At 39.4% G+C, this 27,933-nt stretch overlaps 1 protein-coding gene and 1 long non-coding RNA gene across 3 annotated transcripts; one reads left to right on the top strand and one right to left on the bottom strand.

Moving 5' to 3' along the window:
• The first annotated feature begins 42 nt into the window (after positions 1 to 42).
• LOC113650655 (5'(3')-deoxyribonucleotidase, mitochondrial) lies at positions 43 to 11,752 on the top strand. Of its 2 annotated transcripts, XR_007143654.1 has the most exons (6): positions 43 to 989; positions 4,172 to 4,272; positions 5,734 to 5,794; positions 5,937 to 6,051; positions 8,633 to 8,867; positions 9,119 to 11,752. XR_007143654.1 is itself a non-coding variant. In XM_027159104.2 (5 exons), exons 1-5 carry the CDS (start codon positions 729 to 731, stop codon positions 8,767 to 8,769), a joined length of 675 nt encoding a protein of 224 aa, XP_027014905.2. In that variant the 5' UTR covers positions 43 to 728; the 3' UTR covers positions 8,770 to 11,752. The 2 variants fall into 2 exon arrangements, 1 of the variants encoding a protein (XP_027014905.2); XM_027159104.2 differs by having other exon boundaries at positions 8,633 to 11,752.
• An 8,725-nt stretch (positions 11,753 to 20,477) lies between these two features.
• On the bottom strand, positions 20,478 to 20,859 carry LOC125145357. Its single transcript, XR_007143731.1, has 2 exons — positions 20,819 to 20,859; positions 20,478 to 20,686 (listed from the first exon to the last, which is right to left on the bottom strand). It is a non-coding gene; the product is annotated as an uncharacterized LOC125145357 (long non-coding RNA).
• Positions 20,860 to 27,933: the final 7,074 nt, after the last annotated feature.

Here is a 27,933-nt window from a genome sequence, read left to right as displayed (position 1 = left end):
CAAGCTCAACATGTTTCTAAAACCTTCATGACGTCGTTCATTGTTTTGATGTCATTGTTTGGTTCCACCCTGAACCAGAACAAAGCGTTTACCGAAGGTGGGTGAATGAACGAATGATTAAAGCGAGATACAGACGATTGCCCCAGCGTAGGCCTGCATCTTTTTATTGAAATTATGCCCCTTCCAATATGGCGGACGTGTTGACGTGTGGCGCAATAGCGCTAGTTAGCAACGATGGCTAACGCGGAACTTATAAAGAGTTTTCTACGAAAATGCGCTACATCTCGCTGTTACTGAATTACTCGGGGTGTTAAACTGCGGTTTATTGAACAGAATAGTGAGCTAAAGTTGAACTGAACGGATACTAGGACTTAAACGGCTCTGAGAGCTACACGGCTGACATTTTGATGGACCGTGTAATGAGCTGCACTGCTGTGCACAGAGACCGGGGGAATGAGTGCAGAGATCAGCATTCAGAGGTTCGCTAAAACTCGGTGAACAACAGAAATGTGCGGTTGCACAAATCAGAGCAGGAGTTTAAGCCGTTTACAGGACAACAGCAGCGGAAAGCTCTAGACTACAGGCTCAGGGTCCCTCACCGGGCCTTTTAACGCAAAAACAACTCGATGGAAGCGACTCGGTGTTAGAGGACAACAAAGGAGCGGGTCTGAGAGGGCAGGACAGGACAGGACAGGACGGTTAGAGAGTTAGTTTAAAGCCCGGACACGATGATGGTGTTACAGCTGCACAGAACGCTGCTGCTGCGGCTCAGGGGCGCTGCGCTCTCACCGCACAGGACCTGTGGGAAAATGTCCCCCGACAACACACTGCGGGTCCTGATCGACATGGACGGTGTTCTCGCGGATTTCGAGGGGGGATTTTTAAAGAAATACAGACAAAGATACCCAAATGAGCCGTACATCAGCCTGGAGGAGCGCAGAGGATTCTGGGTGTCGAGTCAGTACGGAGAGCTGAGAGAAGACCTTTGTGTAAGTGTGTGTGTTATACACAGTGTGTATGTCCTGAACACCACTACTGCAGGACATAAACTGTGTGTGTGTGTTATACACAGTGTGTACGTCCTGAACACCACTACTGCAGGACATAAACTGTGTGTGTGTTATACACAGTGTGTACGTCCTGAACACCACTACTGCAGGACATAAACTGTGTGTGTGTGTGTGTGTTATACACAGTGTGTATGTCCTGAACACCACTACTGCAGGACATAAACTGTGTGTGTGTGTGTGTGTTATACACAGTGTGTACGTCCTGAACACCACTACTGCAGGACATAAACTGTGTGTGTGTTATACACAGTGTGTACGTCCTGAACACCACTACTGCAGGACATAAACTGTGTGTGTGTTATACACAGTGTGTACGTCCTGAACACCACTACTGCAGGACATAAACTGTGTGTTTGTTTCAGGGTAAAGTTTTACCTCAGTATCAGTGTGTATGTGTGTGTGTTATACACAGTGTGTATGTCCTGAACACACCACTACTGCAGGACATAAACTGTGTGTTTGTTTCAGGGTAAAGTTTTACCTCAGTGTGTGTGTGTGTGTGTGTGTGTGTGTGTGTGTGTTATACACAGTGTGTATGTCCTGAACACACCACTACTGCATGACATAAACACTGTCTGTGTGTGTTATACACCGTGTGTACGTCCTAAACACACCACTACTGCATGACATGAAAAGTGTGTGTGTGTGTGTGTTATGCACAGTGTGTATGTCCTGAACACACCACTACTGCATGACATGAAAAGTGTGTGTGTGTGTGTGTGTGTGTGTGTGTGTGTGTGTGTGTGTGTGTGTGTGATACACAGTGTGTATGTCCTGAACACACCACTACTGCATGACATGAAAAGTGTGTGTGTGTGTGTGTGATATACAATTGTGTATGTCCTGAACACACCACTACTGCATGACATGAAACGTGTGTGTGTGTGTGTGGGCGTGTGTGTGTGTGTGTGATACACAGTGTGTATGTCCTGAACACACCACTACTGCATGACATAAACACTGTATGTGTGTGTGATACTGAGGTAAAACTTTACCCTGAAACAAACACACCCCTCCTGTAAGAAGTTAGCAGTCAAGCAGGATGTGGTGTTTAGAGCTGAATAGAACAGAACAAAGTAAATATCTGTATATATCTGTGGCATGGGGAAGAGTTTTGAACCCCCTGAAATATGTTCAAGTGATTACTAGTGATACCTAGAAATGTCAGGAAAGCAAATAAACATGTCTTTTATTTTGTGTAGTCGCATTAGTCACATTTTATTAGCTGTATGCTTTTGAGAAACAGGTTTTTTACCATCACAATCTATTGTACTGTAATATTCTGTTTTAAACCTGCTCACTTCACTCACACAGGAGAACTGATCTGGTTAAAGATCTGGTTTTCTACCATAAAATGCCATTTCTCTACTGTTGGGTACCCGCTTGGTTTAGTTTAGTTTAATTTAATTCATTACAAATGGAACTGTTATCTTTCCAGTCATTTCAACCATATACAGCTGGTACAGTACACACTGTCACCCAGGACCGTGGTGCCACCTAAGGTAAAGTAATACAGTACTACATGAGACGCAACAGAATTCACATAGTCGGAAGTCGTGGCCTAATGTTTAGAGAGTCTGACTCCTAACCCGAAGGTTGTGGGTTTGTGTCTCGCGCCGGCAATACCACGACTGAGGTGCCCTTGAGCAAGGCACCGAACCCCCCCCAACTGCTCCCTGTATGTGCACTTTGGATGGGTTAAATGCAGAGAACAAATTCTGAGTATGGGTCACCATACTTAGCCGTATGTCACGTCACTTAGAATACACAGGAATACATAAAGAGCACATGTGCGAGACTGTAGAAATTTACTAAAACTGAATGATGCACAGTGCAGCACTGACCTAATGCAGCTCTAATGTGAAAATGTATTCAAAAGTGCCACATTTAATAACTGTTTCATTTACAAAAATTAATATATGTACATCTTGATTTTCAAATCAAGCTTTTAATTGCATTTCAATTCTATATGAACAAATCTCACTGTGTGTTTGTTATACACAGTGTGTACATCCTGAACACACCACTACTGCAGGAAATAAACAGTGTGCGTGTGTGCGTGTGTGTTATACATAGTGTGTATGTCCTGAACACACCACTACTGCATGACATAAACACTGTGTGTGTGCATGTGTGTGTGTGTTATACACAGTGTGTACATCCTGAACACACCACTACTGCAGGAAATAAACTGTGTGTGTGTGTGTGTGTGTGTGTGTGTGTGTGTGTGTGTGTGTGTTATACACAGTGTGTACGTCCTGAACACACCACTACTGCAGGACATAAACTCATAAACACTGTGTGTGTGTGTGTGTGTGTGTTATACACAGTGTGTACGTCCTGAACACACCACAACTGCAGGACATAATTCACAAATGAATGAGCAAATCTCTTTATATAAACAAATCTCACTTTGCACTTACACATGCATTCACATCTAAAGGCAGTTTAGTTTAGTCTGAGATAAAGTCAGAAGAGCTTTTCCCATCGCTCCAGCTGTTTGCAAAAGTAATGTAATAGCTTTGTAGGTAATCGTATAGTTGAGCAGAAAAACATCTCCGCATGTACGACATGCAAAACAACACACATGGTAGTGGATGAGATACAATATCAGAAGACCTCACTGGGTTCCTCTCCTGTCAGCCAAGAACAAGCCTAACTGTTAATAAACTCAACCAAATTGGACAATTGTAGATTAGGTGAAAAAAATCGTCTGGGCTTTTTCAGTTTTTGTCTCTCAAGTTTGGATGAGTCTGTGATCATGATCGCCTCAGACTCTTGTTCTTGTCTAAGAGGAGTGGACGTAGTTTGGTGTCGTCTTCTGCTGTTGTAGCTCATCCCTATCAATGTTCGATGTGTCGTGTGCTCTGAAATGCTCATGTTGGTTATCAAAGAGTACTTATTTCAGTTACTATATCTGTGGAAAGAACTTCCTGTACAGTTACAGTGTTGCCCAGCAAGACTAGTGATATGTAAACAAATACAATAATGATATTGATGATTATCATGATATTATTGTAATAAACCCTAGACATTTATTGTGATAGGATGTGTTAATACGATGCTCTGTTTAATAGCTAGCGGTTGTTTATTGTTTGCAGGAAAAAGCCGTTAGCATTTGGGAGTCCAAGAACTTCTTCATGGACCTCGACCCTCTACCAGGAAGTCTGGAGGCTGTGAAGGAGATGGCAAAGATGAAGAAGTAGGCACAAATTACACCATCTCCTCTGAGGAGGTTGAGCTCCGAATTTGCAAACGAAAACCCCACTGACTGTTAAAGATAAAACAAAATCCGTTCACAGTAATAATTTGTTATTTATGGTAGCCTTAAGATCTTTTTATACTCTTGGACTTTCCTCTCACAGAACGCATTTTAGTCTTTTTTTTTTTTCAAATAAAAGCTGACATTATTTGTTTTGGAGATATTTAATCAAATGAATCGCACAGCTAGTTAAACCTCCAAATATTCACAAAAATGTTTACTTTAATAATGTGACCACACAAAGATGATTATATGACAGGCCACTTTAATATTCAGTAAGGACTATAGAATTGATGGAAGGTCATTCATGAATTATATTTACATTTTGCTTTTCATAAATAGACTTAGTCACAAAGTAGCTTCACAGAAAACGGGATGTAGATTTAGACGATTAATAAACAAACCTGATCAGTGAGGAGAAATTTCCTGAGCCAGCATGAGGAGGAGGATCCAGGGGTTCTGAGAGGAACCAGGGAGCCTGTCCTTTGTAGGGTGACTTTGATAGCAGGATGATGAAATGTTACTCTTCTTTATCTGCATACTATACGGTCGGTGTTAAAGGTGGGGTCTCCGTTGTTTGAGAAATGCTTCAGAAAACTGCGTTGGGCTGCCAAACAAAAACAAAGCTAACGTGTAGCCAATGAGCAGAAAGGGGCGTGTCTTGTCGATATGGGTGGAGAGAGTGTTCAGTGTGCATGTGTGACATCAGCAGAAAGCGGTTTTAACATTGACATGGAGGATAAAAGCAAAGAAAGAAGCGAAGAAAGGCTTACGATAAGGCAAGAAGTAGGGCGTGTTAATATAGGATCAGCTTTCAAGCACTGGAGTGAACTCAACGTCTTCCGCGTGAAACGGAGATAAACCTTTCACGGTACAACACACATACTACAAAAACACATTTGTATTACCATAGTATTACTCACTGAGTTAATTTATTGATAAAACTATAACAGGTTCCGCCATAATACTTGTCTGGGTTATACTTAGGTTATACTTGTCTGGTGTATGTGTGGGTGGAGCTATCAATACAGGGGTGGGGCCCATTTGGGTTAGGGGCGTGTTTGTTTTGGTAATTTCAAATGTCAACATTGGCTTTCAAACAACGGAGACCCCACCTTTAAGTACAGTCACTAATTCACACACAATCACTTTTCGGGGTTTTCGCACATTACTACATCTCTTTATAGAGGTATATTATTAAATTAATATTATTATTATTATTAAATTAACTTCATTACACTTACAAGTCACGTTTAGCTGAAGTACCTTCAGCCATCTTCAGAGTCTTCAGAGTCTGTTCATCCTGTGCATTCAGTCCTCACTCGTCTCCACGCCACTATTTATTAACCATTGTTTATGTTTATACCCATCTGTAATGGACTCCTGCTCTTTTTCAACCAGTACAGATGTCTTCATTTGCACCAGTCCAATTAAACACTACAAACACTGTCCATTCGAAAAGGTGAGGCATCCCCACTGCTATACTGTGAAACCTTCTTAAGATTTTTTTTGTTGTTCATTTACCTAATAATCGAAGTGTGTGTGTGTGTGTGTGTGTGTGTGTGTGTGTGTGTGTGTGTGTGTGTGTGTGTGTGTGTTTTCAGTATGCTTGGGTGGAGAGACACCTGGGCCCTGACTTTCTGGAGAAAGTAATTTTGACAAGAGACAAGACAGTAGTGAGTGGAGACATCCTCATTGATGACAAACCAGACATCCTTGGTAGGACTTTTAGGGTTCTGTCTTGTTTTCCAAAGGAAGATGTTAGATGTAAAGTTTTATAGCAGGGTTCCAAACTCATATTAGGTCATTTGACCTCTCTGGAGAAAATGCTGTATCCTGTGTTTTAATGTCTATATCTGCTTACATACAGGGGTTGGACAATGAAACTGAAACATTGGCCAATATAGTGTAGGAAGATTTAGAGCTATATATTTACATTTACATTTTCGGCATTTGGCAGACGCTTTTATCCAGAACGATGTACAAAAGCGTTTTGAAGTCTCTATCAATTAATACGTTAACAATTCTCTTGTTGTATTTGTTTTTTTTTTCAATACACTCACAAAACAAACAGGGAAAATAATTGCTAGTTGAAGTGGTTCAGAAAGAGGTACAGTACAGACCAAAAGTTTGGACAGACCTTCTCATTCAAAGAGTATTCTTTATTTTCATGACTATGAAAATTGTAGATTCACACTGAAGGCATCAAACACGTGTGGAATTATATACGTACATAACAAAAAAGTGTGAAACAACTGAAAATATGTCATATTCTAGGTTCTTCAAAGTAGCCACCTTTTGCTTTGATTACTGCTTTGCACACTCTTGGCATTCTCTTGATGAGCTTCAAGAGGTCGTCACCTGAAATGGTCTTCCAACAGTCTTGAAGGAGTTCCCAGAGATGCTTAGCACTTGTAAGAAAAAGCAGAGATGCTTAACTTTTGCCTTCACTCTGAGGTCCAGCTCATCCCAAACCATCTCGATCGGGTTCAGGTCCGGTGACTGTGGAGGCCAGGTCATCTGGCGCAGCACCCCATCACTCTCCTTCATGGTCAAATTGCCCTTACACAGCCTGGAGGTGTGTTTGGGGTCATTGTCCTGTTGAAAAGGTGGTGTGTCCAAACTTTTTGAAGGTGTGTCCAAACTTTTGGTCTGTACTGTAGGTTCTCACCCGTCGAAGATAGCCAGTGACTCAGCTGTTCGGATTTCTCGGGAAGTTCATTCCATCACCTCGGTGCCAGAACAAAACAGGGTCTTGCTGTAAACCTTCCTATTACCCTGAGAGATCGTGGGACCAGTAGAACAGTGCTAGTACTAGTAGCGCGTGTCACATTAGCAACATGCAAGGAAAAGGACAGTTGGTTGTCTAAGGTTGAGAGCCATGGCTGAAGGGGAGATCTGAACGTTGTGTAGGGATTTCGCAAGATCCTGACTTGGGGATGAATCACTTGGGATGATCAGCAGTTAAGTTTAGCTGGGATTGAATTTCAACTGATGAACCGTCATCCATGGTGGTATGTACACCAGACATGCTGAAGTCCGAGCAGACGCCGTGGTACCTGAAGGAAGGAAGGAGAATAAAGATTGAGTATCATCAGCATAGCAGTGGTAAGAGAACCCATGGGAGGATATAACTTCACCAAGAGAGTGAGTATGTAGTGAGAAAAGCAGAGGACCAAGTGGGACACCACTGAGCCCCGTGAGACACCAGTGAAGAGTCTGTGTGGAGCAGATATATGCACTGCCTGGTACACAATCGTCTCAGATTTTACATTCCATAAGAGCAGACTGACATTACCTCTGAGTGGGGCTTGTGAATATTTGTCAGTGTGTAATGGTTAAATTAGCAGAGCAATAAAACATCTGTACATAAAATATTGCAATCACAATACACAACAATAATGACACATATCAGAGGACAAGTGTTAGATGGTCAATAGAGGACAAATGTTGATGGTCCACGTCTTTCTGGTACATCTGTGACCAGGACAGCAAGTCTTTGTGGTGTATCGAGAGCCAGAGTATCCAGGGTAATGTCTGTATGCCACCACAAAGATGAACCCCCATCCAACAGGAGTAACTGTTGACACAAGAGGAAGCTGTGTGAAACGATCTGATCATTAGTTAGCCACTTTGGGGTATTAGTGAGTCAGGAAGCATTTTTGTATCACATAGTGACCTGACCACTGTTGCAGGAGGAATGGCTCAAAATCATTCTGGTGACTGTTCAGGACTTGTATCTGTCATTCCCCAGACGAACTGATGCTGTACTGGTCACAAACGCAGGTCCTACACCATACTAAAAATGATTGTGTTTTAAAACCAGATGTTTCAGTTTCTTTGTCCATCCCTTGTATACTGATTTCTCATTTGCGGAAATGTTATAAGAATAAAAGTTACATAGTTTTTTTTTAATCAAATGATGAACTAACTCCATAAGACATGCATGAAGTACAAAAACTACAGAACATGCAAATAGAATTAAATGAGTTTGCAGTGGGAAAAAAATCCCTCAAAATTCAACTAATTTGTAATACCTTTGATATCTGGTAAGACTTTTCTAGCTATTTAGCCTTCGACTGTGTAATCACTCCACAACAAGGTTAAATACGCTTTCACCTACTAGCTTTCCATCAAATCATAGAACAAGTAAATGGATTTTATGTTCAGCAAGAAAGAATTCTATCACATCTGAATTCATTGTTGACTTTTGTAACTCCTGTTTGCGATCTTTACCCACTTGTGATGTCATTGTGTAGCTAGACATGTTCTTTTATTTTTAACTACTGTCCTGCTGCAGGCGTGGAGCCCAATCCATCCTGGGAACATGTCCTTTTCACTGCCTGCCATAACAAGTACCTCCCTGCCATCACCAGTCAGAGGCGCCTTCTCTCCTGGTCTGATGATTGGAGGGGCATCCTGGAGGGAAAACGCTAGTGAGAGCCTGGTGTCCTCCATCACACCCTCACCACCTTACCACTGGTCAGCCTTCGCCTTAGTGGACTTGCAGAAATAACACTGAGGATATCCGTGGTGTAAGAAATCACAGCATTGGTCCAAATGTAAAGCTCGAAGCCAGGTTTATAAGTAAGGGACATACTATACAGACAAGCCTGAGTTTGTGAACAAATAACAGAATCAAAGTGACCTGCAGGATAAACTGATAGACACGCAACACAACCAAAGGGGAAATGAATATGAACATTTATAACATTATTATAACTCTGTCTAATTTTGAACAAATCAGTAGGAATTACTACATTTTTTTTTTTTTTTTTTTTTACAGATGGACAGTTTTCACCGAGCATAAACTGCCCCAGAGCTCGATTTTTGGAAACACATTTTTATGCATATAAAAAAAGGCAACACAACGTGGTTCTTTTACTCCAGTCGATTAGCGCACAAACTTTACTTAAAATTATTAAAATGCTTTTATCGAATAGAATTCTTTTGCCAAAGTGTATACATATTGAGAGATTCGCACTCTACAAGAGACGTGTACGAGTTTGTGTTCAGGTTCCTTTTATTTATAAACTCTTTTTTTTTAAAATTAATATTATTTGTGCGTAAGTCAAATTATATCTCAAAATAAGCCGAAGATACACGCACTGTTTATTAGTTACACTTTTTAGTACAATGAGCACTGAGGTAGTTATCAGTACAATAAAGAATATTTTTTTTAAAACACAGCGTTAAATGTGACCAGGCTCGGCACACAGAAATAATCACCTCCTTTTATACGAATTTTTTAATTCACAACGAGTGACGTAATATTTCTTACAATAATTTATAATGTAATGCTGGTGCACTCAGACTGCCTACAACTGCCTTTAAACACATTATTCAACAGATTACTGTGTACTGTATTATTAAATGAACTAAAACAGATTTAGCGTCGACACGAATTTGAATGCTAACTAGACTGTATAATTTTATGCTTTGCTTTTGCTTCGTGAAAACTCTATAAGGTGAAATTTCTTTTGCTTAAATAGTCTAGATTTTACGCTTTCTGATGCATGTGAGGTGAAACATCATTGCATCTAAAACACTTACAAGTCATCTCTTTTCCCACAACTCCTTATTTTAAAGCTAGGTAAAATGTGAAATTATGGGGCGGGGCCAAGTGGATTGGGGCGGAGCTCAGTTCTAGACAAGTATAAAAATATATGTAGCCTGAAGCATGACCTCAAAAAAAACTTTTTATAGTTTTATTAATATGAAACACTTAAAAATACAAACCATACATTTAACCCATAAAAATAACAAATACCAATATGCGTTCAAATAAAAATCCTTTTGAAAATCACCGACGCAAACCCGACCGTCGATGGGAGAATTGGCTGGAGCTCAACATATTTAGTTCTCTAAACATAACCGATATCTTACGTAATCACGGGCATTTATGTAATTTATCTACCTGGTTGAAAAAGAGAAGGGTTTTCACTTCGGGAAAACTATTTAATAAATTTGCCTTCTATTTTGTAATTATTCATGACATATTTTAAAAAGTCCGAAATGAAAACAGTGTTATTTTCCGCTCCAGATTTACACCGTCATCTCTCCTGAGTCCTGAGCACCACAAAACAAAACAAAAAGTCCAACTTAACTTTTAACTAACCCTAACCTAACCCTATCCTAACCCTAACCCTTTATTTACAGCCTTGAACCAACCGTTAAAGGTTAAGCATTGAGAGCTAACATTTTTTGACCTCTGTAAGAAATACATGTTATGTAACTGGACCTACACAAATTATATTTGAATCTTCCTGGCACTGACTTCAACACTATGAACCTACACACTGCTCTATATACTGTACATACCCAAAAGAAAGACCGTTGAATTGGACAAAACCCTATAGGTTGTATACAAACCTTATTAAACTCGTCTGTATTGTTGTTACCGCTGGCACATTTCTGTTACTCTGCTGTAGCTGCATGTTTGCTGTAGTTTTCAGGTGTTTTCATTTACTCAGGACTGGTGATGCTAGTTCTTTTTTATATGGGGAGAGATGAGAGAATTCAGATTCAAATGATCAGATTGGTTTGAGCCAGCTGGTAGGATACCATCAGCAGAAGACCTCTCAGGGTTCCATGCCAGCTAAGAACAGGAATCGGTTGACTCTGACGTTTTCTGTCCCATTTTATTGAGTCCGTACCTCAGATACTGAATTCTAGACTATTGTTCATGGCTGACAGGAGAAAACCCCAATGTGGTCTTCTCCTGTTGTAGCTCATCCACCTCAGGGCTTGATGTTTATCGACTGATTATTTGAGTTACTGTATCCTTTTTGTTGGTTTGACCCAACCTGGCCACTTTGCTCTGACCTCTCTCATCGACAAGGCATTTCCCTGAACAGAAACGTGACTTACTTGATGTTTTTTGTTTTCCCACACCATTTTGTGACTCTAGGGACTCTCCTGAATGTGGATATTAAGTGTGGATATAGTGAGTTGGATTAAATGAATGATTTTTAAATAGATTTTTAACTCATTTAGGTTTTTATGTTCTAAGTTGATCCACTTGCAATGTTTTTTAAATCTGAAATCTACTTGGGAAATGGAATGTTAAATAATGTTAATTAACGGTGTATGGAGAGGGTGATTATGGGTAATTTGTTTACAAATTTAGCAAAACCTCTAACATTCGCTGCATTTTCAGAGCTGTAGTGTAAGCGTGGCTGCTGCTGCCTTTACGTTGCACTGCTGATGATGTGGCTCTGTGATGTAAATAGGAAGCAAGCTGTCAGATTATTGATTGACAGCCATAACGATCATTTAGTCTGGGGGCGAGCCAAAGCTGTGTGACTCACCTCCTTAATGATTGTACTTGGTGCTCTACATCAATCACATGTGTCTGTATGAAGTGAGACAGGATCAAAGCCACTCACTCAAGGTTTTAATAAAGAATGCATTCTGTTTACATCCCGTTGGTCCGTCCCATTATTCGTTCTGATTCATTCAGCTATTTTTGAAAAAAGTTTTATTATGAACATGTGGGAGAAAAAAACTAATTACATGCACATTGTCTATATTTCTAACCTTGACCACCGCTAAGTGAAAATAAAAAATTGTGTATGAGTAAAGGTAAAGAACAATATTTTTGTATGGAACGTACATATGTACTGCACAGGACAAGCAGATTAAAACTTGATCATACTGCACAAGTGTAATACTGCATAAGAAAATAAATATATTAACTGTTCAAAGCCCATAGGTCTCATTTTAATATTGAATGGACACGATACTCAATGAGTGATGTACCGAAATGCCCTGAAGTCTCTGTTGAACACATTTCCTCATGCTAGTCTGATAGAAGTATTTTATTTGGCTACACCCTGTTATACTGTAGTTCACATGTGGGTTCTAGGCACTTAAATCACATAATGAAAACGATCTTAATAACAGTAATGTGAATGCTTTTGGATACAAACTGAGATCAGATGGTCTGAGTAATATTTCTAAAGATATAACAGATTAGTTGTGTTTAGTGCTGAAAGTGGCCAATAAGGGGAGCTGTGTCCTTGTTCTGAAGATGCTGAAGGTTCAGAAACGCTCTCTCGTCTCCTTCTGACACATTTCCGGAACAGTATTATACAACCCTTAAACTGATAGCTTGTATTCTCGTTGTATTCTTTATTTGATTGGTACTTTTTAAGTCTGAATCTAACAATTTTACTCACCTTTAATATATTTTATCTTTCTAAAACTTTCTAAAAAGTCCCATCATTGTGTGTGTTTGTGTGTGTGTTGGGGGTTGAGTTCAGTTCCTATAGTACCTAATTTGCTAAATAACCTTTATGCCAAACGGACACTATGCGTTCTCTAGATTAAAAGTATCTATCGCCTTTATCTTTATCGTCTGTATGTGTGTCTGTACAGGATGCCTTGTGATGGAGAGGCATTCCATCTGGTGCGTATATCTCACACACACATTGTTCCTGGATTAGCCTCTTAATTCTTAATATGATGTGACTCAGACCATGACAAAGTATAATCTATCTTCAGTACACCATAACTAACAAGAAAAATAATTAGAGAGAAAACAAGCACCCTGGTATAATGACCACACACAAAGCAGATCTCTAGGATATTAGAACGTAAAACTAAATTAGGAGTATTTCAAGTATCATGGAAGAAAAGCCTTCAGAGCTACAGAAATCTCTTAGTGCAGCTAGGTCTGTGTATGTCTCCACCCTAAGTAAAGATTGCAAAGTTAAGTAGTATAAAATCACTGTAAGAAAACACACCATAAATATATTTACATTACTTTTACAGCATTTAGCAGACGCCCTTATCCAGAGCGACTTACATTTTATCTCATTTTCATACAGCTGAGCAATTGAGGGTTAAGGGCCTTGCTCAGGGGCCCAGCAGTAGCAGCTTGGTTAATGTAGAAATCGAACTCACAACCTTCCTATTGGTAGTTCAACACCTCAACAAATAGGCTACTACATCCCACCTTATGCAGCAGCATTGAGTTCAGGAGTTATTTCAATAGCAAAATTGAAAATATTAACTATAGTCCAATATCAAACCTTCCCTTTATTTCCAAGATCCTAAGGAAAAGGTTGTAACACAGAATTCATAACATGCATGAATTGTAGCAGTCAGGATTAAGGCTTCATTGTAGTACAGAGACAGCAATGGTTAAAGTAGTAAATGACCACTGGACTGGACACTGATCAGGGATGTGTCTCCTTGTTAGTGCTTTTTGACCTAAGTGTAGCTCTTGACACCATTGATCATACTATGGGGCAGTGTTGGCTGGGGCAGTGTTGGCTGGGGCAGTGTTGGCTGGGCCAGTTTTGGCTGGGGCAGTTTTGGCTGGGGCAGTGTTGGCTGGGGCAGTGTTGGCTGGGGCAGTGTTGGCTCAACTGGTTAAGGCTCTGGGTTGTTGATTGGAGGATCGGGGTTCAAGGCCCAGCACAGCCACGCTGCCACTGCTGGGCCCTTCATCAAAGCCCTCAACCCTCCCTGCTCCAGGGGTGCCGTATCATAGCTGCCACTGCACTCTGACCCCAACCTCCTCAGTTGGGGTATGTGAAGAAAAGAATTCCGCTGTAATGTATATGTGGCCATAATAAAGGGTTCTGTATTCTATTTGATATGCTAGAAAATATTGTTGCCTCAGGTCTTATTTAACTGATTGTTATCTGTTCATAGATCTAAATTGGGACTTCTCTCTGCATACTAAGGTGATGTTCGGTGTTCCTCAAGGTTGTTTTAGGCCCACTGATTTTCTTATTTTATATGCTACCTGTTGGTGCTATTATTCGTAAATGTGGTATTAGCTTCCTCTGTTGTGCTGATGACACACGGTCATATGTTTCAGCAATGCCAGATGAGAGGCACTAGTTTATTAAGATTGAAGAATGTGTAAAGGACATTAGATGGTGGGTGCTTACTATCTTCCTCCTGCTTGATTCTGACAGACAGTAGTGCTTGTACTAGAACCACATGCAGCCAGAAGTAAGAGTTCTGATTACACTAGTTCATCCTTTTGTTACCTCTAGGTTGGATTATTGGACCGCCTTACTGTATTTACTGTCTGGAAGTTCCAGTAGGAGCATAAACAAGCTCCTGATAGTCCAACAGCTAGAGTCCTAACTAGAACCAGAAGTTGATGACCTTTCACACCTATTTGGTCACAAGGTGCAGGTTTGTTAGTTAGTTGTTAGTAAAGGCAAAAGCAGGGGCAGAGATTTTTCTTACAAATCCTCACAGTTATGGAACAGCCTTCCAATTAGTGTTCCAATTAGTTTTGTACAACCAGAAATCCGGAAAAGTTGGGATGTTTTTAAATTTGAATAAATTGAAAACTAAAAGACTTTTAAATCAGATGAGCCAATATTTTATTCACAATAGCACATAGATAACATAACGAATGTTTAAACTGGGAAAGTTTACATTTTATCCACTATATGAGTTCAGTTGGAATTAGATGCCTGCTACAGGTCTCAAAATAGTTGAGACAGGGGCATGTTTGCCATGGTGTAGCAACACAAGGTGTAAAAGTAAACTGCATTTCAGAAAAAGAACATCATACCAACAGTAAAATATGGTGGTGGTCGTGTGATGGTCTGGGGCTGCTTTGCTGCTTCAGGACCTGGAAGACTTGCTGTGATAAATTGAACCATGAATTCTGCTGTCTACCAAAAAATCCTGAAGGACAAAGTGCGGCCATCTGTTCGTGACCTCAAGCTGACACGAACTTGAGTTCTGCAGCAGGACAATGATCTATTGTGTACCATCAAGTCCACCTCTGAATGGCTGAAGAAAAACATAATGAAGACTTTGGAGTGGCCTAGTCAATGTCCTGACCTGAATCCAATTGAGATGCTGTGGCATGACCTCAAAAAGGTGGTTCATGCTCGAAAACCCTCGAATGTGGCTAAATTACAACAATTCTGCGAAGATGAGTGGACCAAAATTCCTCCACAGCGCTGTAACAGACTCCTTGCAAGTTATCACAAACACTTGATTGCAGTTCTTGCTGCTAAGGGCGGCACAACCAGTTATTAGGTTTAGGGGGCAAACGCTTTTTCACACAGGGTCATCGAGGTTTGGATTTTGTTTTCCCTTAATAATAAAAACCTGCATGTTGTGTTTACTTGTGTTATCTTTGACTAATATTTAAACTTATTTGATGATCTGAAACATTAAAGTGTGACAACCATATAAAAAAAATCATCTGTACTGTATATGGAACTGCTGCGGAAAGAACCACTTGGATGGAGACTGCGGTTGTTGATCAACAATGATGGAAAAGCTGCCTTATAGAAGATTGAGAATTGCTTTTGCACTGCTTTTAGATTTGGTGATGCATCGACTTATAGACCATTTCAAGAATATAAACACGTTGGTGCTATTTTTGAAGTGCAGATCTCTCAAAACAAAATTACAAATCGGGCTTGAACGCTAGGTATTTGTAAAAAATAAATTATTATTTGGGATTATCAGATAATTTTTCAGTCAAAGCTTAAACCCTTAAGCCTTCTTAAAGACCTGAGAGAATCTATATGAGATAAGCTGTAAAATCATATCACAGTCTGGATGCTTTTGAATATTTTAGCTGGAAAAATTTGGAACATCACATTGTACAGTCAATAACATACTCTTCATGTTTTTTTTTAAGGTGAACGGTCAGTATGTATATCTATTTAAATAAGAAATTTCATTACCTTCTGTATGCCAGTAAAATAATCATGTGTCATTATTACCTACTGAAAACCTAATTATCGTATAGGTTCTGAAATGTCTCTGAAGGTTATGTGAATGTTGTTGCCATGTTGGAACATTTCATAATGTAAATGTAGTCATGTATTGCTAGTTGCCATCCAGCTTGTTGTGTTTTTTGTAAATCTACACATTTGGAAATCTAAACACTTATTTCCGAATGTAAGTTAGCTTAGAGACTTGTTGACATTTGTAACAGCATGATTAAATGAATGATTGTAATATCCATTCAGATAAACATATAAACCAGACATCACTTCCTTAAACCCCTGAATAGCCATTGAATTGGTCTATAGCACAAGCTCCAACTTGAAAAGGGACATAAGGAAAACAGAAGCAACACATCATCCATCATCCAAACATTATTGGTGCTCACCAACCCTGCCATCGAACATCTTCACCACAGATATCTGTGTAGAGAATGTAACAACAACAGGACTTCAGCACATCACAGTGACAACTTTTTAACCTCCTTCCATCCAGGAGGAGATACAGGAACATTTGCACCAGAACCAGCAAGGTCAGGACCAACCATTACCCCACTGAACTCTGTTAATGTTTTACTGCCCAAAACATCCTGAAATTTGATCTCCTAATATATATTCTGTATTATATCTACAATTGAAAGATTATCTTTATACATATCCGTATGATTTGGGTATTGTTGTATAATACAGAATGCATATCTCTTACATATATTTATGTATTACCCAGTGTCATTATCATTCAAATTGTTATCTACTCAGTAGATACTGCACATATTTACCACCCATCGCCCATTTTCCGTAACAATGCATTACTTTGAACAATGTTAACACTAATGTTATTTTTTACTTACACAATATATCCAAAATATATACGGACACCTGATCATTATCTGACCCATATGTGCTCTCATTCCAGATTTTTCTCCTTGCTTTGTTGTTATAATAACCTCCATGCTTCTTGGAAGACTTTCCATTAGATGTTGAGTGTGGATGTGGGCTTTGTGTTCATTCAACCACAAGAGCATTCATTAGTGAGATCAGACACTGATGTTGGGTGACGAGGTGTCTGGGTTTCAGTCAGTGTAACAGTTCTTTGACTTTAATCCTAAAACAATACAATTCTATACAATTTTGTGCTTCCAAATCTTAGAAAAAAAATCTAAAATTATGATCTTAGTGTCACATTTTAATGTTTAATAAAAATGATTGTATTTAATATAATCTGCTAAATGACTGTTAAGTTGTCATAAACATTTACTGCAAATGATGTACATTTCAGTCAAACTTATAGACCTATACACTTCATAATATTACATTGTGGATGCACATATAATGGTGGGTCCTGTTCCTGGTCCAGGGAAAATTGTAAACTGTTTACAAAACCAGAGTGAATATGAATTAGTTTGAGTTGTGGGGCAAAAGAAACCTGCACCGCTCATGGACATGTAAGGGGGAGAAAGAGATAGGTAGAGAGAGAGAGAGAGAGAGAGAGAGAGAGAGAGAGAGAGAGAGAGAGAGAGAGAGAGAGAAGGGGGGAAGGGGGGAAGGGGGGAAGGAGGGCAGGAATTTTGCTGTACGGTTTGTCTGGACATATACGTCAGAGATTTAATAGAGCTGCTTGATCTCCTGCTGTCCCCCATTTGCTAGTCACAGCAGGATGACGTTACACTTTAGATCCATTAAGTTGGTCATTAGGTCAGGTTTTGTGGCACATGTTTTGCCCAATTTTTCTTTAAACTGAACTGCCCTGGGTGACACACACACACACAAACACATATACACACAGATCTGGGAAAGAGTGTGGCCATGCTGTGACTGATTTGCTCCTGCTGGGAGTCTGACAGTAATGACTGTGACAACAAGGCCTTTAATGTAATAAACAAACTGCACACAAATGGCTACAGAACTGTTGAACACTCCGGACATAAACACACACACATGTAAACACGGTTTATTTCCTGTGTGAGAGAGACAGAGAGAGAGAGAGAGAGAGAGAGAGAGAGAGAGAGAGAGAGAGAGAGAGAGAGAGAGAGAGAGAGAGAGAGAGAGAGAGTCCTTGCTAGATCAAGGATCAGGGCATATGTATGTGCATAATATGCATGTGTGTGTTTGTGGTGTGTGTGTGTGTGTGTGTGTGTGTGTGTGTGTGTGTGTGTGTGTGTGTGTGTGTGTGTGTGTGTGTGTGTGTGTGTGTGTTTGGAGAGCCAACTCTGCTGCACTATTGAAAGGGCCAATTTCCAGTTTACCTATTTTAACTAAAATAACAGTAAAACCTCTCACTCATCAACTCATATCCTGGTCAACTACCCTCATTAGGTTGTTGCTAAACTGTTCGCTATTGTCCGCTATTGTTAATGTGCTGCATGTTCAGTCCATAATGTTGCATGAATGTTTAAAGTTCACTATAGTAGAACAGAACCAATAGCCTGTTAATGAAAAAGTAAATGCTAATCTGGGGATTCTGGAGTTATTCCCAGTGGGCAGCAAGGGTTGATGATGCAATACATTTAATACTAGCAATATAACTAGAACTAGTTGTTGGCACAGCAAGCAGTTGTGCTCTGGGACACATACAAACACACACACACACACACACACACACACACACACACACACACACACACACACACACACACACACACACACACACACACACACACACACACACACACACACACACACACACACAGAGGTCGATCTCATCCTTGCCTCCTCATACTACAGACAATGAGACAGTGAGAGTTGGCTCTCTGAGATCCTAACCTGTTGCTTGATTCCAGGTCACATGTACATGGTTGCAGTTGATCAGAAATCCCTCGTAGACTTTAATCAACTGAACAGCAATAAAGAAAAGAAAAGGGGGAGCAGAAAAGGCCAGATTAAAGAAGAGCAAGGCATTAGAGGCATTAGAGGAAGATGTAAGTGTGTTTGCGAGATGATAGTGATTTCTGAGGATGGTATCTATGGGTCTCAGTGTCAAACACCTTACTCTATCAATGACTGTTGTGTGATGAGCGTAGCGAAAGCTTCAGCTTAGTGTTTAATAATGACTACATACAGTTAGGCACACAAACATATCACAAACCTAACTGTGCTTGATTCCTACAAAAAGAGTCACCTTTTCTATTGTCACCCTCAGGTGAGTTGGTATCTCCTGGTGTAATTTGTTTATTTACGGAGCCAGGGACTCACTGCTGTCAGGAATAAACTTTCCACTCAATTGTTTCACCACATGAATATTTAATCTGTGACAAGTGAAATAAAGAGGGGGCACAATAGCAAAACAATATCCTGTCAGATCCTGTTAGAAAGTGAGAGGCAGTGGAACTTTCCAGAAATGTGGGATGGGAAAAAAATTAAATGACTATCTATAGTCGCCTCAGCTGTACTGCTGCCATAATATACAGTGTACAATTGTGCGTGTGTGTGTTACAATTCCCACAACCCAAACTGAATCACCACACTGTGAAATACATCATCTTTCTGCTTTATTTAGATCCAACTCAGGAGTGATGAGTCATGAACAGTGCATCTACAGAAAGGGAAGGGGGGAATCAGCTGGGAACAAAACGTACGTGTGTGTGTGTGTGTGTGTGTGTGTGTGTGTGTGTGTGTGTGTGTGTGTGTGTGTGTGTGTGTGTGTGTGTGTGTGTGTGTGTGTGTGTGTGTGTGTGTGTGTGTGTCTCTGTGTGTGCGTGTGTGTTTAGCTTGCCTACACTCAATAAAGTTTGTGCCAGGATTTCTGACGCTTGTATTAGATGACAGTGTGATATCACAGCAGATGCATTAGAGACTATGTGAAACACACGGTATATTTTCTATAATTTCATGTTCATTTAAATTAATGTAAGATGACAGAAAGATTGGTTGAATTGGTTATGGTGTTATTATTTTCATATATTTATCTATTTAAAATGTCCACAAAATAAACCATGTCAGCCTCCACTGTATAAAGCTCATTATATAATAATACTTATGCTTTTTTATAGATTACCTTAATTAATATCCTATTCTCATATATATATACATATATGGCATAACTGTGTAAGGCTAAGAGGGGAAACGGTATGAATTGACTGTTTTGTGTCTGTTCCCTTAAACACCTGTCTGTATGAGGATGAAAACAAACCATTAGCTAAATCACAGGGTTTTCCAGCCCGAAATGAGTCATAGTTACTATCATTCAATTAGTTTCTTCATATCAAGATCCAAGCTTTAGTAAACACTCTAATAACAATGTGTCATATCTACATATTATACAAATTATATAAAAATGCACTTCATCAACATGAATCAGCCATGGTCTTAAAAATCATGTGTCATATTACTTGGGGCAACCATGATTTTGCCTCCAAAATGATGTTTCTTTAATCTGCTTCCATTTTTCCATTTTACCTTCATCTGTAAACAATCAAACAAAAACAATATTTGCATTAGTTTATTTATTCAACTGTATAAATGCACATGCTTTGTACAGACATGTTAGAGATGCCAATGAGTCTGCAGCATGTCTTTAGATGGGAGAAGGAAACTGGATGACCCTGAGGAAACCCCCGAAGCACAGGGAGAACATGCAAACTCCACACAGCATTATTTTCCAATAAAGCTTTTTCTGCATGTTCATGTTCACTCTGACAAAAAGGGAAAAAAAGTTACGTAACATACGGCTAAGTACGGTGACCCATACTTAGAATTCGTTCTCTGCACACACCCATCCAAAGTGCACACACACAGCAGTGAACACACATACCATGAACACACACCTGGAGCAGTGGGCAGCCATTTATGCTGCGGCGCCCGGGGAGCAGTTGGGGGGGTGGGGGCAGTTGTTTGGTGCCTTGCTCAAGGGCACCTCAGTCATGGTCGGCCCGAGACTCGAATCCACAACCTTAGGGTTAGGAGTCAAACTCTCTAACCATTAGGCCACGATTTCCCAATTGTGTGTGATCTGTAAAGCAGAGAGAGAGAGTGAACATGAACACGACATGAACACAACCTTACTTCTGCTGAAGAGTGAGTAATAGCCTCCTCTCTGATTGGCTGCCATGGTTGTCTCTGCAGCTACGTCCTGCAGCCATGTCCCTTCACACTTTCCATACCAATAGGGCAGTAAGCCATGATAGGAACCTGTTTAAATTGCGTATAGGCAGCTTTATTAAGCTGGTGTCTGTCATCTGGTTTTGCTGAAGCATGTGTCACTGTTAGAGCAGTGGAAGCTAATACCATGTTTACATGCACTCACCATCCACTTCATTAAGAACACTTGCACAATCACTTGCAGTTATCTAATCAGCTAGTTAGCAACAAAATGCACAAAATCATATACAGCATATCAGGTCAGGAACTTAAATGTAGATGGCCAGATGGACTGGATTGTGTCCAGAAACAGAAAAAAAACTTCCAGTGTTGATCAGATCTACAGGCTAAAACATATTGCTGCTAAAAGAGATCAGAGGAAACTGATCAGGTTGGTTCAGACTGCCAGGGAGGATAAAGTAACTGAAATAATCACTCTTCACAATCATGGTGAGCAGAAATCATCTCAGTAAGAAGAACACAAGCACTTAAAGTGGAAGATCTTCAGGTTTTGTGACCATGTCATGTCCGATTTTGATATCTGCTAGTTTAGAGATGCCTGCTAAGAGATGAGTTGATTATTTACAATAGAACCTGCATGTGTAAGGGATCTTGTGCACAGATGATTATTTTGCCAAGGAGATCACTAAAAGCAATTCGGTTGATTAGACTGTGGTAAATGATTCAAATCACTCTCTTGATGTGCTTGTAATGTTCTCTAGATATCTTTATCATATGATATGTTTTAAAATGGTCTGTTCAATACATTTACGGCATTTAGCAGACACCCTTATCCAGAGTGAATTACAACTGAGCAACTGAGCGTTAAGGGCCTTGCTCAGGGGCCCAGCAGTGGCAGCTTGGTGGACCTGGGGTTCAAACCCATGACCTTTCAATCAGTAGCCCAACACCTTGACCACTGAGCTACCACATCACCAATACTCTGTGTCTAATATCATATTTTCTGTTAGCGCCATTAACAAACCCTCATCATGCCGCATGGCATGACTCTGAAACTCTGCTGGAATTCTCTTTATTTCACTGATTTGTCTCTTTTTTTTCCTGGCTTTGTTGCTGTATTAAATATCTAGGATTAGTTTTGTCGGCTTCTCAAGCTGATCTAACTACAATAACCGTTCCATAATAAATAAACTCTCCTTCCATGCAATTTGGATGACGGCTACTTTGTTTTTATGCCATTTACAGTCAAACCATTAAGTGTTTTTTTTATATGAAAATGAAATTGAAATGATTCATTAAAAAGTTAAGATACATTTGAATTGTTCTGAGATAGTGATCAGACATCCTATCAGACTGGGGAGTGTGACTTTTTATATAGGGGAGAGTGGGGTAAGATGAGCCAGATTTTACTTATGTGGATCTCCAGGCAAGGGAAATTTAGACAGAAGTAAAACGAAGACATCTACTGTTAATTTGGGATGTTGCCTATCAACTGAAAATATAAGAATTCACCTATGACATAGATCCTTGAAAATATGACCTCAGAAAAAAAGTGTTCATGTGACTCAACTTACCCCAAGCTAGGGGTAAGTTGATCCCAGTCAGTGGGTAAATTGAGCCATTTGGGGGTAAATTGACCATCCTATTTTATGCAAGTATAATACAAAAAAACTTTAAAAAAAGGTTTTTAACAATTCACTTACCTTTCCAAACAATGTCATTTATTAAAGCTACCTCAAACAGCACAAAACAAACCAGTTAAAGTTGAAGTCCAACCTTTCAAGGTTTAGGAAGCTTCTTCAGCACATCATTCAGTGGGACAGATCCTACATAGAGGTTGAGGGATGTGGTACAGTATATGCTGGCTGTAATTGGTCTTGAATGGACCATAGACACTCTTGTCCAGAAGCTGCAGGCAATGAGACGTGTGGGGTGGAATTGTGAGCATAACAATCCCCTTTCTCTTTGCTTAAATCAAGTAGTGGCACTATGAGATGGTCGGAGGAGCACTTGGTATGGTGAGCCAGATGTTCAAAGAACTCTGCAAAGGTGTCTTCATTGATCCAACCACTGATTCAATTTACCCCACATCACTTTGCCCCATAGCCACCATTTTGGTAAAAATGGCCTAGCTTAGCAATTCAGGCTAACTTTTAGCTTGATGATTCACATGGTTTTATATGTTGACAAATCACCAAAATGTACCATACACAACTTTAGACCTAGATAAATTTTCTTTGGCACAACAGTGAGTATACCTGAAATGCAGAAAATCAACTTTAACAAGCAAATAAGTGTTTTTGTGAAAAAACAACAACTTATCTCTTGTCCCATGAGCTTCTCCTCTTCACAAAAAATTACAAATGATGGAGTCCTTCAGCATGTATGGTCACATTACACCAAATTTGCATAGTTGCCCAGAAACAGGGGGTGGGTCAACTTACCCACTGGGTCATCTTACCCCACTCTCCCCTACTCATGGAAATCAGTTATAATAGTCTGTTATGTTCTGACTGAGTCTTAAGTGTTTTCAAATAAATCATGAGTTTTAAAATAAAACACTATCTTATCAATGATCAAAATCAGTACTGAAGTGTTTAATAGCTACTTTTTATCCACTGAAACAATTGGAGGAAATCTGAAAAAATGTTCCAGTAGAAATTCAGAATAAAGCCAGATTGGTCTATAAATACTAATGCTAATTAGACAGCTACAGGTGAAATCTTCTTTAATTAAAACCAATTGTTTTACATTCGGCACACCAATAAGTTTGCTAAGTGCTTTCACAGACATTTTTTTTTTTTTTACAAGGTTCTCTATTTTTGTCTAAATGGAGGAGAATCGGTTGAGCTGGCGTCTCTGACGTACACAAGATACAGACGCTAATACGCCAATGTGAGTCATCGCTATAAACATGCTCCACACAGCTCTCTCTCCTTCTTAATGGGTTTTGCCACTGCATGTAGCATTATTCTATTAAGAGTTATAACCAAAAGAAAACATAGCAAATGCATAGCAGCATGGGGAAGTCATTTATGGTTATATCATACTTTATTTTACTGTTATCATACAAAGATCAAAATTCATATTAAAAAAAGATTGATTTAAACATGAAGTAGCAGGTGATGTGGCAATTACATTTTCATCTGTAACAGCTCAACACACTATTACTTGTTTCTTTGGCAACCTGATGTCACTTTCTCTGTCCCAGCCACCCACTAAGGTTTAACATGGAGCAGTGGAAGGTTTGTGTAAAGGTCACCATGAGCCCAAAAAAACAGTAGAGGCTTTATATACATATATCGTATTGGATGACATCAATGTGTGATTATAAATAATGTCCTTTCAACAACTGTACATAGTCAAGTGGAGTTGTGTAATCACCTTGGAATTGAACTCAAGAGTCACTGATCAGTAGTCTCGAGCTAGCATACATTTGTTTGGAGAATTTGGATTGCTATAAAAACATAGTGCTAATATTGCATTAGATTTTTCAAATCTGTATAGATTTTTAGTATCTGTACACGACAGAAAGACAGATGACTGCACTGCACTGTATCTGTATAAGAATCAACGTACAGGAATAACTAGCTGTTTCAGAAAAATTGAGCTTTTCTTGTAACAAGGTAATGACTTTATGGCACAACAAAATGATAAACTGTTTACCCTTTTTATATAACCAGCTGTGCGTTGTCAGGTCCAGCAGCCATCGGTAGGTTAACTCTGCATAGTTTTCCTCACATAGAACCTGGTCATTTGGAGGCGGTGTGGTCTTCATCACATCTGGAAAGTAGGTGTTTGCAGGCAGGTGAAGTTGCCAAGTAGTTAATGATCGCTGGGATGCCCTGCTACAGGACCTGGGTGTCTTTGAGGTGTCCTGTGAGTTCCCTGGGCATGTACTGTACAAGCTTTGTCTCCCTGATGGCCTGGAACAGTTTTGACCTTGCTGTTCTTGGGGCCACCTTGTCACCTGCTCTGAAACTGGATTCTATGGTCCAAGATCCAGCATGTTCGTCCCTCTTGTCGCAAAGTCTGTATGCTAATGGAATTTAGGGAGAACCGATTTGAGATTTGCATGGTTACTTTGGCAATAATAAAGTGTCCGTTTACAAACTTTACAAACTCCACTAGAGTAGTAATAAGAAACTTGCACAGAATTCTTGCACCATTCTGTGTAGAAGTAGACACATACTGTAATCCACCACCGGGAGTCTTACCACACAGAGCTGCATGTCTGTCAGCATAAACCGAGGTGAGTGCATCAGTTATAATATGGCATTATCACTGTGGCCAGCAGACACACCGATAAGGTTTTGGAATTTATCCATAACAGGTCAGGGTCACAGCTATGTGACCTTCCCTAAAATTGTTTTTTGTTCTCAGCTTCCTGAGCTATTTTAAATCAGTTTGAGAAATTATGATTTAAAAGTATTTGCTCCAAAACTGTTGACAACAGAATGTTTTGCTCCATAGAGATGGGTAAAGAGATGAACGGATACATATACTGTATACTGAAAGTATACATATACTGAAACGGATACATATACTTTTTTTATTCAGGCAAATGTTCCAATATTATATATCTGTTAGAGGCAAACGTATGTGAAACTTACTCGGATTTCAGTCAATGAGATGACAACCAGGTCTCCATGAGTGTCCTATTGTATTCAAAGAACAGAGGTATATCAAGGTCTGATGGTCATGACATGTGTTTGTGGAAGCGGATCATTGCAAAAACAATGGAGTTTTCTGAGGACTTCAGAAAAAGTGTTATTGTTGCTCATCAGGCTGGAAAAGGTTACAAAAAGAGTTTGGACTCATAATCATGAGTACAATGGAGGAAATTTAAGACCATTGGTAAATCCACAGAAGTGCTCAACCAACAAAGATCACTCCAAAAGCAAGACATGTAACAGTCTATTGGGTCAGAAAAGGAATACAATCAACTAAAGACTAAAAAACAGACACTAAAAGCAACGGTTTTGCAAGTCTCAGATCTGTAAAGCTGGATCATTTTTGTTGAATAATTAAATGAAGAAGTATAATGTTTTTTTTTGGCTCATTGTTTGATTGTGTTCACCTTGTTTACTTTTAGGACTTAATTGTGTGTGTGTGTGTGTGTGTGTGTGTGTGTGTGTGTGTGTGTGTGTGTGTGTGTGTGTGTGTACTGGAATTGACTGCACTAATCTGTAACTAATCATTATTTCTAGGAGCATAAATTGAACAATGATTCTACACTTTTTCAGCACAACACAATGGAAAGTAGAGCACACCTGAAATCCTCAGGCTGTGTACATCACACATCACTGGATGTGTGTGTATGAAACTACATACTGTACAGTGCCAGTAAATCCATCACCACCACAATTACCCGTAAATCATTTACGCTCACAGGTACATATATCAACTAGTGGTTTCCTAATGACACATCAAACAAAACATGGGTCGCTGATGGGCTACAATTCCTCAGCTAACATCGTATGGTGTCAGTATATCCCTTGATGATGCAAGGATGTTTTATAACATAATATGAGAGTCAGGCCACAGTTCTACTAGTCTCTGTCTCCTCATCATAAATTTACAGTGAGTTGGAAAAACAACCAAGATCACCATTAATGATTAATATCTAATGGAAGTGTTAATGTGCATTTGGAATAATGCCTGCAGCTGTGTGTGTGTGTGTGTGTGTGTGTGTGTGTGTGTGTGTGTGTGTGTGTGTGTGTGTGTGTGTGTGTGTGTGTGTGTGTGTGTGTGTGTGTGTGTGTGTTGGGGTTGGCATTTATACTCTTATTTACTAAAATAATCAGTCATGAAGGAGATATGAACTTTGGCTAAATGTTATTTGTGATTTTTGAGTAAGCTTTAAGTTTTATTCATTCATTTATTTATTTTGTATGCACAATGTTTGCTATGTTCAGTTTGAGTTCAGGGAAAAGGCTAAATGATGTATTGTAATTAAACCACTCTCTAATCTTCTGTATGTTGTGGAGAGTTCTGTTGTTAAATGTATGTTTTATGGCTCATTTACAGCAACTGTTTGTTTTTTTGTCTACCATCAAACAAAATAATTTCATGACAAAGAAAAAAGGTGGGAATATGTGCATAATTCTCCCACTGTGTGTGTGTGTGTGTGTATCCATGTGCTTTAGGGGAAAACAGTTATTAATCTGTTATTGATCGTAAATCAGATGATTATGAATCAGAATGAAGGTCAGAAAAAATAATCTACATTAAGCAAGATCGAAAGTATTGTTGAACCTGTACATTATATTGAGACATGCTGTACACAAACCTACTGTGCTGAGAAACCATTTATAACACAGGACAATTCTATTGTAAATAACATTTGGTCAAACTTATCAAACATAATGTGTCACAAGTAAATATGTCAATACAGTGATAAAACTATTGGTGGTGAGACATAATAAAATTGAATAAAAGTAGATTTATTAGTATAAAGTACAAAGTAAGGGGGCACGGTGGCTTAGTGGTATGCCCGATGACGCCTGAGATAGGCACAGGCTTCCCGTGACCCGAGAAGTTCGGATAAGCAGTAGAAAATGAATGAATGAATGAAAGTACATTAAATGTGAAATGCACCGGAGAAGAGGTTCATTACTTACATTATCGCAATACTTATCAGTCATTTGTCAGCAGATTCTCTTTTTCTTTCTTGAATTTATTAAGACAAAACATTCTACTATTACAGAAGACCCATGCAAATGATGACAATTGAGATTCTTTCTATGCATATCAAATAAAATGCTGTAAAATGCTGTTACGCTAGCCTTGTCACTGCTTGCAAACAATTTAACAATTTAAGGTGGGGCCTCTCTGGATC

The sequence above is a fragment of the Tachysurus fulvidraco genome, chromosome 8 (assembly GCF_022655615.1).
Source record: "Tachysurus fulvidraco isolate hzauxx_2018 chromosome 8, HZAU_PFXX_2.0, whole genome shotgun sequence".
NCBI lineage: Eukaryota > Metazoa > Chordata > Actinopteri > Siluriformes > Bagridae > Tachysurus > Tachysurus fulvidraco.
This window is presented reverse-complemented; position numbering and strand designations above follow the sequence as displayed.

What these genes read in the sequence shown, in the direction of transcription:
- LOC113650655 (XM_027159104.2), top strand. Translation starts at nt 729, where the DNA reads ATGATGGTGTTACAGCTGCACAGAACGCTGCTGCTGCGGCTCAGGGGC. An exon ending in AGCTGAGAGAAGACCTTTGT is followed by an intron (nt 990 to 4,171) that starts GTAAGTGTGTGT and finishes TATTGTTTGCAG; the next exon opens with GAAAAAGCCGTTAGCATTTG. An exon ending in AACACTGTCCATTCGAAAAG is followed by an intron (nt 5,795 to 5,936) that starts GTGAGGCATCCC and finishes GTGTGTTTTCAG; the next exon opens with TATGCTTGGGTGGAGAGACA.